General features: G+C 40.2%; 1 protein-coding gene across 1 annotated transcript; it reads left to right on the top strand.

The window, feature by feature from the left end:
• Positions 1-642: 642 nt before the first annotated feature.
• On the top strand, positions 643-1,608 carry Tas2r40 (taste 2 receptor member 40). Its single transcript, XM_010607712.1, has one exon. The coding sequence runs from the start codon at positions 643-645 to the stop codon at positions 1,606-1,608; it is 966 nt and encodes a 321-aa protein (XP_010606014.1).
• The last annotated feature ends 11,452 nt before the right edge of the window (positions 1,609-13,060 follow it).

The following is a 13,060-nucleotide window of genomic DNA, read 5'->3' as shown; positions in this document are numbered from 1 at the left end:
AAAAAAAAAAAAAAACTCACTTCCTTACCTTCAATTAATTCAAATAGTACCAAATTTTGGCCTTTATGTGTTTGAGTATATTATATTAGCTGTCCTCTACCAAAAATAATTGGTTCTAAGTAAAGATGTGCATATCTAAATTCACGGAATTTTCACACACATAGTAGCTATAGGAATAAAAGCCTATTCCAAATTAAAAGAAAGAAAAGCATGAGAAACAAATAAAAGAAGCAATATGAGATTTCATAGATAACAAGTAACATGGATCTTGGGAGACATAAAGGCCATGGGTCACTAAGATTCCTAACTTGGGATTCTTGATTTATTCAGGCTAGGAGTGGGGGATACCAACTTAAAATAAATGAAATAGGGAGGTGTGGTGTTTGGCATTCATTGCAAATTCTATCCAATGAGCTCCTGAAAGCTCAAAACACATGGGCCTTTATGAAAAACTGAGATCGAGCAGTAATCAGATCCTCTCATTATTTGCATGTCAAGCCTCTAAACTTTCACAAAACAAATGAAGAAAACTTAGAAATAACCAGGAAAAGAGAAAAACTACAATGAATCTGACTGAAGTTCAGAGTATTACAGAGCAGTCACCAGTTCCCAGGGTGGATATCTGAAAGTTACGCAGGAAGAATGGCCACAGACAACAGAGAAGCCACTGGAATTGCTTCTTTTAAAAACACCTTCATCTTGGTTGTCTTTGGCACAGAGTGCATGACTGGTGTCCTTGGAAGTGGCTTCATCATGGCTGTTTATGGGGCTAAGTGGATCAGGGAAAAAAGACTCCCCACTGGTGACAGCCTTATGTTGATGCTGAGTTCTTCCAGGCTTGCACTACAGATTTGGCTGATGGTGACTATTATTTATAGTTACTTATTCCCAGTCATTTATTACCAAAATTTACTATATAAACTCTTCACAATCATGCTTTTGTTTCTGAACTATTCCAACCTCTGGTTTGCTGCCTGGCTCAATGTCTTCTACTGTCTTAAAATTGCCAACTTTGCTCAGCCTTTGTTCTTGATGATGAAGAAGAAGATTTCAGTGTGGATACCTTGGCTTATGAGTTTGTCATTGTTGGTTTCCTTCAGCATGAGTTTTCTCTTCTTTAAAGACACCTTCAATATTTATGCGAATGGTTCCTTCCCTGTCCCTAACTCCAACTCCACTGAGAAGAAGTACATCGTTGAGATCAATGTGGTCAACCTGAGTTTTTTCTATTACATGGGGATCCTTATTCCCCTGACCCTGTTCATCATGGCAGCCACTCTGCTGATTGTCTCTCTCAAGAGACACACCATGCACATGGAAAGCAATGCCACAGGCTCCAGGGATCCCAGCATGGAGGCTCACTTGGAGGTCATCAAATCCACTAGCTATTTTCTCATTCTCTACATCACCAATGCAATTACTCTATTTATATTCATGTCCAACACCTCTGAAATACACACTCTCTCGAGTATTTTGTGCAGATTTATCATGGGTGCCTACCCAGCTAGCCACTCAGTGCAACTGATCTTGTGTAACCCTGGGCTGAGAAGAGCCTGGAAGCGGTTTCAGCATAGAGTTCAGCATTACCTTAGAGGACAAACTCATTGAATGGAAGCCAGGGGATATCACAAGAACTGGCCCAAACACTCTGCCTTTTCCTCACCTGGATCTCTCTTCACCCATTTTGTTCTCCCTCAAACATTTCTTCTCAGGTAATTTGATTAGTTCATAAATGCAAAGTTGAGCTTTTCAGTTGTGATCTTAAGCAAAAGTAGCTAATAAACTTGATAATGGACTTTAAAAAACTCCTTAATCCAAACTCATTCATATCCTTTCCTGAGCTCTTGCCAGTCTGTCTTCACCCTGAGCCTTAAGGAGAGTGTGACTAGATGTCTCAATTTCCCTGGGACAAGCTTTGCTTGATGTCTGTTGCCCACTGGGCACCATTTAATTTTCAAAGGTTATCTTGGTCTGGATGAAAAAAAAAGATATGGTCATGTAAAGGTATCTCAATGATAAATATAACTGTATTGTTTGCTTTAAATGTACCAATAAACTTAATGGGGGAAAAAAGATATGGTCATCTATCCTAGATACTACTAACCAATATTAGGGGAAGGAAAGCTCATGAAGAGATGGCATGCAGTCCAGGAAGGAGAAAGGAAACTAGAATGTATGCACACAAAGAGAATTCTGGAAGGAAAGGCTGCCAGTATCATCAAGTGCTACAGATGTTCCAAGGAAAGTGAAGACTGAAGAAAAGCTTTGTATTTGACTAAGTGGACAGAGACCATGTATACTGACAGGGAACTGATAGAGTGGCAGCCAGGCTCCAAGAATTTCCAGACATGGTGATGAGAAAGTGATAGTCTACAAAGACAAGTAATGCGGGAGGTCATACTGAGACAAAGATGAAATAGAGGAGTGCAGGCAGATGGTCAATCTAATGGTTTTTATTGTTGTAGCTGCTGCTGCTGCTGCCACTGCTGTTTGGTTTAGTTTGATTTGCTCTGGTCTGGTTTGTTTCTTTGTTGTTCAGGGCTGGGGACTGAACATGGGCTTCTGCACAGGGCTACACTGTCACTCCTTTTTTCAGTTTTTAATTATGAGACAGGATTCCACAAGGTCTCTAAGTTATCCAGGCTAGGCTTTACCTGGTCATTCTCCTGTCTTAGTTTCCCAGAGTGCTGGAATTACATGAACGGTCATGCCCATCTTAAATGTGTTATTTTCCAAGTGGGAGAGGACAATGTGAAAAGAGAGGAAAAGAAAGAATGAAGGAAAAGGAGTGAATTGAACAGAAAGCAAAAAGAGGCCAGAACAAGGGAGCATCTCTTTTGCTTAGCACTTGTGTCTGTGGCAAAGAATTCAGCACCTGTGTCTTCAGCTTTACCAGTTCTGGGTCATTTGGAGTAAAGAGTTGGGCTAGCACGAGGTCATTTGGAAGTGGCAGTTTGAAAAAGAAAACATTCCTTGTCAGTAAGGCTTTGCTAGCATTGTCACAAAGGGTCATTCATAAAATAAGACACCCCAACCCTGAAGCACTGCAGAATTAGAAAATTAGAAATGTCAGTTTTTCCTTTAGAATGTATTTTTTAAATTGTAATGATTCAGGAAAGTGTGAAAAGAATGCTGCTGCTCACCATAAGCTCGAATAGCCCTCAAATGAAAGTGTGACATTGGTAACAAAGACTGAATCCTATGTTCCTGCTCCCAAGCACATACAGAGGTACCCTCAGTTCATTAATTCATTCATGATTCTGGGGAAGATGGCCATGGTCATGTTCATCACCTGAGGTGGAGTTCACAGATGAAAGCAAAAGTTTACCAAATGTTTCTGTTCATGAACTGAATTGCTTGCAAACAAGTGTTGGTGAACCGAGGTATTACTGTATTTCAGAGAGAATTCTTTATACCCATGAACTGCAAAAACACACACGTGTGTTCATGCACAAACTCATATACACACTCACATATAATCTTTTAGAGTTCAGACTCTAGCCTAGGACTTATTTAACTAGAAAGTAAAATATATATTAAAATACAGTTTTGGTAGTTTGTTTGAGTGATACCTTATTTGACTGTTTAGTATCAGCAGAGTTGTTGCTGTAAAGCAAACTAGATTTTGAAGTGTTACTATAATTCCTGAAGAATAAAGAAGTGTACATTTTTTTTCCAAATGATAAATGCCAGTAAGAGAGCAACCACACTTACTAGTTATTCTAAAGCATCACAGAGAAAAATTAAAAAAGTATTTGAAGTTACCATTACTTGCATATAAACCATGCCAAGATAACAAAATGGATAATCACTCCCCATGTTTATTATGAAGAAATAATCATCTTATTGTTTGCAGGAGCTTAAGGTATCAAGCAGAGAACTGATGAGAGCTTCAAGGACAATGACATCCTCATTGATGCTCTGTGTCACCCCGCATTCAACCAAATAAAGTTCTCTCCAAGTCTCTCTCTTCTCTCAGTTCTCTTTTTTTAGTAAAGCCCAACTAAGCGTCCAGAAAGGGTCAATGTACAGAGTCTTCAAATTAGTTTTAGACAGAAATCCAAAGCCTAAGATGAAAATTGGATTCTGCTGGATTAAAGTCTATAAGAAAAAGCAAAGCCTGGCTTGCTATTCTCCCAATATCCTAGCTAGAGCTGCCCTATGAAATCCCATCTCCTCTTGCTCAGAGGAGGTTAAAAGTTGCAGTGCAAAGCCTTCCTTTACCCACACAATCATGCTGGGTTTTTTTAAACCAAGAGCTAACAAGTTGTTTGCTCAGTGATTCCAGTCTGGAAGAGGGGGAGTGTATGCCTTCTCTCACACTTGGTCAACAATTCACCTAACATAAGTTTCGCATTGGGAGAAGGAAGTAGAAACCAAGGCAGGGATCAGCATCATCATAGAAAGACAGCAAACAAAGAGACACAGAGAGGGGCCTTTGGAATATGATTCAGTTTCATCATCCTCTCCAAGAAGAAGAATCTTTAGGGGAGAATTGGAAGAAATGGAAATTTCTTGTATGTTCAGATTAGTTTCTGAGAGCAAGAAGAAGGTAAAAAGGCTGAGGAGCTCAGTCCTCAATATTGGAAAGCAGCAAGAGCTCTCTGCTCTTTTCCAAGCCAAGGCAAAGATGCTTAACTCAAAAGACAGATGTCAAGAAATCCTCATCTCAGGTGTCCCTGGGAAGAGGCGACACCTCATACTGACAGATGTTTCCATGGATGAAAGAAGTTAGAAGCACCCTGAAGGCTGCAATGTGACCCAGGAAATATAAGTCTGGGCAGGAAATAGCAGCAGATGACAGAAAACATATGGAGTAAGGGGCCAGAACAGAAGAAACCCTGATTGGGAAGGTGTTCAGTGCTGAAGTCAGTCTCCATCACTCTCAGCTAAGGAGCCCTCCCCAGAGAGACATGGCCTAGGCCTTGAGGATTATTCTGTGTAATGCAGTGAAAGAGGCCATCTTCCAAGAGTGAGTGACCAAGGGTACCACCTCTAGGTTGGACATTTCCACTTTGGAGTCAGATATGGTGTCTGGGTGCTCAACTGTTAACCAATCTCTTTGGGGGAAAGATTTTTTTTAATGCTTTGTCTCTCATTTGATTTTCATTTTTTTAAATAAAGTGTTTTATGTATACCTCATCTCTCAGTTTTATCAGAAAAAGAAAAGAGGCAAATGACTTTAAAGACAATCCAAAGAAAAGAATCAAGAAACCCTGGATTTAAGGGTGGCTGGGCAATGTTTAGGGGTCCAGGGAAGACTGCCAAGGTGGAAGGGGAATGGGAAAACCTCCCAGGATCTTCACGGAGTTTCCCCCAGCCCCACCTCCATGCTGTCCCTGGAGTCAAGAAATTGAGTGTGAGTCCTGGATCTGCTGTTTCCTGGGATGACACATGGGCAGGTTACTGCATCTCTCTACATCTGTAAAATGGGAATCATTATCAGAATCATAATATTTACCTTCTAGGACAATTTCATTCTATGAAGTAAGTGAACTACTGTTGGGTGCACACTGTCTAGCCTAGAGTAAGCTGTCAATAAGTGTTTGTCATCCTATTCTAAAGAAAAGTAAAGTGAGGCTGGGAGGCTGAGGGGCTGGGTATCTAAGCTGAGGATGTTCAAACCATGGCCAAATATGGAAGTCCAGAGCCCAGACCAGGCCTGCTGCACATAGCAGGCTGGGATTTTGGTAGACATCATGGCAGAACATGGACAAAGCATCAGCAGCACCTCATCTACTTGAGCAGAGGTGAAAAGAGAAAGACACCCTGCAGCCTTCAGCCCCTGCACCTTCACTGGGCAATATCAGAAAGGCAAGCAGCAAGCATTCCCACTTCAACTGCTGCTTTCACCAAAACAGGTCCCTAGGATAGGGGTCAGCAAACTTTTTCAATCAAAGGCCAGCTACTCAAAATTCTCCCTTTTGCAGACATAAATTCCCTGTCACAAGCACTCACCTCTTCTTCTGTAGCACAAACGCCATGAGAGACAATGTATACATGAAAGATGATGGCTCTGTTCCAAGAAATTTTGATTATGCACACTAAAATTTGAATTTGAAATCATTTCCATATGTCATGAAATATTACTCTTCCCTTGATTTTTTTCAATCAAGAATGCAAAAGAAGCAGTCTAAATTCCTAGGTTATGGGGAGCGTGCAGGGAGACACAGAGATGGCAGTGGTGCACGCAAGCTGCAGGTTGCATATTGTATCCCTAGTTATATTTCACTATGAATCATGGATAGACATCATGACAATTTTTGCTACATCTGTAACATTTCAACTTTCTTAATATTTTGACACTTTCAGTTTCTCCCACTTTTCTGTACTGTTTGCAATCTTGAAAATGCAATATTTTAGTTTGCTCTAAAGGCAAATAAAAACTTAACACCTATTAAGATCACCTTAGACACTCTGTCAGTAAGCATGAGTACAAAGTGGTAAACAGCTCCCTGCAGAGGCCTTGGACACATTTGAAGATCATAGCTGCCCATCAGGCCTATAACCATCTCTGCCGAGGCTGAGAGGATCCCTTTGTGGATCCCATTCAGCATGGTTATGTTTACGGTTTTGTGTTCTTTTCAGATGACTAACAGTCTAGCTTGTTGTATGATGATATGAAATGCTTCAGAGTCAGTGTGATCCAAGGGGGCAAAAAAAATCCTACATTTTGGGGTCAAAAAAGGTTTGAATCCTCACTTTTTTAACCTTGAGAAAACCATTAAACCTTTCTGAATCTCAGTTTCTTCTCCTGGAAAAGAGAGATAATCATAACAGCCCTTTCACAAGTTTGCTGAGAGGGTCACAGGAAAAAATAAATACATGGGTAATAAATTATAAAGCACCATACAAAGATGGGTGCATATAAATACATTCCAAAAATTACTCATTAATTCAAAGATTAAGCCAATAAAATTTTTGCCCTTCAGGAGTACATAGTCTAGGAAGGAATAACTGGTTCAATTACCACATAAGAACGGGTACTGTGTGAATCAGGGATGTGTCTTAAACCTCAAATGTTCACGATTAAAACTTCTAACTTCTGAATATATTTTTAAACTTGGTCTACCTCTTTTAGCACCTTCATTACAGAGAGTAGAGAATGCAGAACAGAATCTTTGTCTCTTCATCTTCACATGCCAGTTAGAAGAGACTGAGAATGAAAAGAAAAGAAATTTTCCACTGGGCATCTACAGAGAATCTCAGCAAAACCGAAGATGCAAAACAGAAAGAGGTCCCATTATATCCAGCCCTCTCTGGAGAGAGCTGGCCTTTGCATCTCCTCCCTGGAGCCTTAGAGACTGCAAATGACCCTGTGGTTTATTCAAATGAATTGGTGGGGGCAGGTTTCAGATTGTGGCCCTGAGTGCAGCTGGAACTAAGAATGATACAGAGGTTCAGCAGAGAGCAGGTGTCAACGTAACGCTCAGGCAAGACCAAGGACCCTCCAGGCGCCATCTCTCTTCTTATATCCCAGTGTAATAATGCTCAATGCTCACATTCCACTCAAAAATGCAGTGAGAATAATTTTACTACCCATGATTCAAAGGCCCAGAAAATGCTCTGAAAAAGTCAGACTAGTCACGTGGAGGTCATGTCTGGACAGGGCTTGGCCACTCCCTTCAACTTTTCCTTCACAGCCATAATCTGGCTTTCCAGGTATAAGAGAATACCTACCAGAGGGATTCTAGGGGTGTATGAATGAGGAAGGCTGGATTCAGTATCTTGTGCTGAGGCTGGAGATAAATAATGCCGTGGTTCAACTTGTAACCCCAACCCCTACGCACTCCATGAACCTGTCAGATTGCCACTCCACTGAGCAGTTCCAACAAGCAATGGCGCCAGGGACAGTGGGAGGAGCAGTTCTCTGCCCTGTTGACCATGTAAAGTAAGCATGCAATGAAGTGATTAAAGTTCCAGAAAGGAAAAGCCATGTGACTTCATGATCTCTGATGGAATTGTCTTTGCAAAGACAGGGCAACCCTCTGGGAAATCAGTGCCCAAACAACCTTTATAACTAAACCCTGCCATCTAACTTGCAAGCATGAGACAAAATAAAGCCAGCAACCTGCTCTCCAAGCTTCTCAGGTAGCCTCTGACAGAAGAAAAATATTGATTGTCTCCTTGAAAGACTGCCTAAATTATCTTTGTGTTCTCCATAGCCTTAGCCCAGGACCTGACTCACACTGCAGAGTAGCAAATGTGAAGGAGAATTAACCCAGTAATTCAGATTAGCAGGATGCTCAATGTGATACTTAACTGTGTCAAATTGAAACACACAACTAAACTGGGTACAGTTCTGGGTGTGGCTGGGGGGTTTACTGAAGACAGAAGACAGGCTTGTCACCTAAATGGTATAAAAGAGAAATGAAGAGTGAAGACTCCCTTCTGTTTCTTCAGAGGCACTCCAGTCTTCACCTTCACCTTGAACGTTGTCTCCTGACTTCCAGTACAAAAACTTCAGCCTTTCATCACAGACCCTTTGGCCTCTTGATGTGGACTTGTGAAACACAACAGTGAGTTCTACTGGATCCTTCCAATCTCCTGTGCCCTGACAGCCCTTTTGCACTCTTCCACACCTGACTCTGTGGATGGCATCATAAACCAATCTTGTAATCTCTTATATTTTGCATATCTTGCATTAAATCTGTTTCTCTAATAAGCACTGACTGGACTGATATGAACAAGTAGGCTGAAATTTCTTGCTTGGGAGTATATTGTTAGCTATATGCTTGTATTTTATATGTTTTGACCAAGATTTATTCAACCTTATAATACAATAAAAGATAAATATCTCCAAACACTATAGGAGATTGCTTTAAATTCTTTATCAAAATTTTAAACAACTAGAATACCTTTGCGTTTGTGTTTTACCTCTCATGAGTTATTTAAGTAATTCCTATGCCCTGTGTTCTAATACCAAAAATATGAATTCAAATTCTATTTTGGGAATGGATCATATTAATCATAAACAAAAGCAGATTTTTTGGTTTTTGGTTTTTTTGCTTTCAAACGTTAAGTAACTAAAAAACATGTCTGGTAAGATCTTCTGTAAGCAGAAATTTTTTTTGTTGTTTTTTTTTGGTGGTTTTTTTTTTTGTACCGGAGATCGAACTCAAGACCTTGTGCTTGCGAAGCAGGCAGTGGAACCACTGAGCTAAACTCCCAGCCCAAGCAGAAGTTGTTCTAAAAGCCAAACTCAGTGGCCTGTATATCCCCGACCTCTGATCCTCTGGGGAGGAGTCACGTTGAGAAACCCCCTTTGTTTTTAATCTCTGCTTCTGTGGCTTTCTATCTGTTCACCTGTCTGGTTTTCTTCTATTTCCTTATCCACCAAGTACCTTCAAACACAGAAGTCAATTTGTACCCTTTATCCATCACTGTCATTAAGGTGATCCACCACTCAGATTTTTAAACTGAAAGTCCCACAACCCAGAAGACCCCTCTCTCCTGGACAAACTGGTACAGTTGGCCACCCCAACACTACCCAGATGACTAAAGCTACAAAGTTACAGTATGACCTTGATACTCTGGTTCTATTCCTTCATAAGCAAAACTCAGGTAGACACACATACATATGCCTGAGCTTCACGTTCACACACACAGTCACAAACTCAAACACACACCGCCTGCTTAAAATTCTTCAATGACTTCCTATTATCCTTAGACTTTCCCGCAGGCAGGTGAAGCCCTCTACAGTGCACTTTATATCTAAGTTTTTCTCATGGATTTTGGTGCCTTATTTTATATACTCTACTCAGTATAATCATTTAAGGAGGTTGATGGATTGGGCCATTTTTATCTTAATTTTGGAGAATTTCAAACATTCGTGAAAGTAGAGGAAATAATACATGGTCCCTGGATATCCATTACTCAAGGTTAACACCTGTCAACATTTTGTCAGTACTGACCACTGAAGGTTTTTTTTAGAAGAGCTATTATATGTTTCCACTATTTCTAATAACTCCAGCCCAAAATGTTTTTGGGGTTCCTTTGATATCAGCTAAATTTTTAGTTCCTGTTAGAGTTCCTCTTTAACCCCAAGATCCTTCTTTAAAGCATGAACTATCTGGAATATACCAAAGCACATACCTTTCCTCTGGCCAAGATCTATGTACTTCCTTCCTCCTCTAATTCAACTTTGATGATGTCTTGAATATAGATTATTTGAGTGCAAAAAATAGAAATCAACTCAAAGCAGCAAAAGAAAAAGGGGAAAATGTTAAAATGATCCAGGGGCTCTCATGGAACCCCATGCAGTCATCACAGGAAATATGAGTGAGCTTTATAAAAACTGGAAAACCATCAGGGACATCCTCTCTTCTCTCTTCCTGTCTCCCTCCTCTTTTCTCTCCCCCATCAGCCCCTTGAAGAAACAGCTGTTTTCCCTTTGCCTCTCTATGCACATCTGTCCTCCACTCCTTTCTTCAAACCACTGTGCACTGTGAGGATGTTCATTAGCCTCGTGATCCTTTGTGATCCCAGCCCGCCTTTAGTCTGGCACTGCCAAATGTGTGAGGTTTTGTGATTTCCACTGTGCAAATACTCCCACCAGGACAGAATTCACACTAGGGACATCATGGCCCTGAACACGGAGCTGGAAGAGCACACACCATCCAAGCCCTTCAGATGAGCACACCACTCTCCCTTGCAGCCATAACAGCAGAACCTTGCACATCCCCATTATACAGCCACACAGTCCAGCCACAGCCACACAGCATCAACTCTGTCACCTTGGCAAGTTGCTTAGCTTCGCTAAACCTCTGTTTCTTCATATTTAAGTTAATGCTAATAATAACCTATGTTTTACAGGGTGATTGCTGCAATGTGAAAATTCTAGCATATAGTAAGCCCTACAAAGTTCTGTTAACTCAGGACTGGAGCCAATAGTGGTGTTTGGATTTATGGCCACAAGATGGCGATGTCCTCATTCCTGTAGCACAAACCCTTTCTGCGCAAGTATTCGCAATTCAACATTAACCAAAAGAGGATTCAATTATATAAATTGATTGGCATTTTTCCCCCTCTGTAAAATTGGCACTATAAAATTTTCATATTTTCCTTCGAAATTCTACTGAGAACTCAGCTACTGGCAAGTGTGTGTGAGCCCTCTAAAGCCTACACAGGAGCTATGCTGAATGAACAATTGTTACTCTCCATGAATTTCAGTAAGAATTAAGACCAACGCCATATTTCCAAAAGAGATAGACTCCTTGGCCTCCACTTTTCTCTTCTGGCTCTTTTTCCTCAAGGGAAAAGGTGGCTTCAATTCAGACCTCCATTGTCACATTTCCCACTTCAGCACGGAAAGGAGTTCATAACATTAGTTCAGTTCTAATAATATTCATTGAGCTACTGTATATGTGAGATACAGTATCCGATACAGACACAGTACTTCATAGGTAGAAGATATAAAGGCAAATATTAATCATATGGAAGCAAAGAATTTGCTTATCAAAAAATGTACTAGATCTTTCCAGAAATGTATTTTCATTGAACTCAACAACCTACAACCTACCCTAAAAAGTACATAGAATATGAGTTTTTAAGCAGCAAATATCTCTACCAGATATTAAAACATACTAGTTATAAACTATGACAACAGAAAAATGATTGTAAAGCCAGATCCATTGACCATGGGAACTTAAATTATGACTAAAGTGACTAAGGGTGGTGGCCATTTAGGAGGCTGAGCCACGAAGATTCTAAGTTCAAAGCCAGATGGACCATATAATTAGACCCTTTCTCAAGAAAAAAAAAAAAAAGATGGTGAAAATGAGCTGTGTATAACTGAGTGAAGGACAGATTACTAAATGGTAATTAGGCTTCACTATTCGAAAAAGTTGGATCCCATCCTCTTATTTATACAAAGATAAGCTTAGATGGATGAGACATAAATGTAGAGAACAAAGTTATAAAACTGATAGAAGAAAAAATAAAATATCTTTGTGACCCAAAGGTGGGAAATAGATGATTAAATAAGATCCCAAAAACTCAAATCAAAGGCAAAGATTATTTCTGTTCAGTGAAAGGCACAGGTGACAGCCAGGCTAGAAAATGAAAACGTTTAAAAGCTGCATGGTACCTCAATCAAGAACATATGAGGAACAGTGATACACGTGTCCACACACCATATACATACACACACAATACAAATAGACAGAGAAAGCCAAATTGGCCAGCAAACAGGAGAAGGGGTATGTGTGCCAACTTGTTACTGGAATTATGTCAATTAAAACAACAATAACGTGATCACCCTTTTACCCACTACCGAAGGTTTTACTTTCTACATTTTCAGTTACCCCATGTCAACAAGAAGGGTGGGTACAATATAACAAAATATTTTGAAAGTGAAACCACATTCAGTAACTTTATTCAGTAACTTTTATTATAATTGTTCCATTTTGTTCTTATTGTTATTAAGGTCTTACGGTGCCTAATTTATAAATTAAACTTTATCATAGGTGTGTGTGTATAGGAAAAATATAGTATACTTAAAGTTTGGTACTGTCTGCAGTTTCAGGTATCTGCTGAGGGTCCTGGAACATGTCCTCTGTGGGTAAGGGGAACTACGGGACTATTTTACATCCCTCAGAACATCCACAAGTTAACAAGCGTTGGGGAGAAAGTGAAGTGCTACTGGCAGCAATGTTAAATGGTACCATCACTCTAGATAGTAACTTATCAGCACCTAATAAAACCTTCACATACCCTTTGAGGTCAGAGATCTGCTCCTGGTTACACTCCCAGGATAAATTTCATTACAGGTTCATGGAAGGGCATAGATGAGAATTTCCCTGGTATCATTCTTTGTGGATGTAGCAAGTTGAAGCCACCCCAGAGGAGAATAGATCAAAAAGGTGTGATGTGTGGCTGGGATGAAGTAGTATGCAGTAGTTAGAAACTGTGAACTAGCAATGTGGAGAGTGTGTTGGGAGAAAAATACAAGCAGCAGAACAAGGCCTATAGCATAATGCCATTATGTTATGAAAAACTCCCACATGTGAAACAACACTATACATTTTAGGAAGTGATATGCATGTCCAGTCATCATCTG

The sequence above is a fragment of the Fukomys damarensis genome, unplaced genomic scaffold, assembly GCF_012274545.1.
Source record: "Fukomys damarensis isolate Sample0158 unplaced genomic scaffold, DMR_v1.0_HiC HiC_scaffold_16, whole genome shotgun sequence".
In the NCBI taxonomy this organism is placed as follows: Eukaryota; Metazoa; Chordata; class Mammalia; order Rodentia; family Bathyergidae; genus Fukomys; species Fukomys damarensis.
Note: the sequence above shows the minus strand (reverse complement) of the source record. Positions and strands in the feature narration are given on the sequence as shown.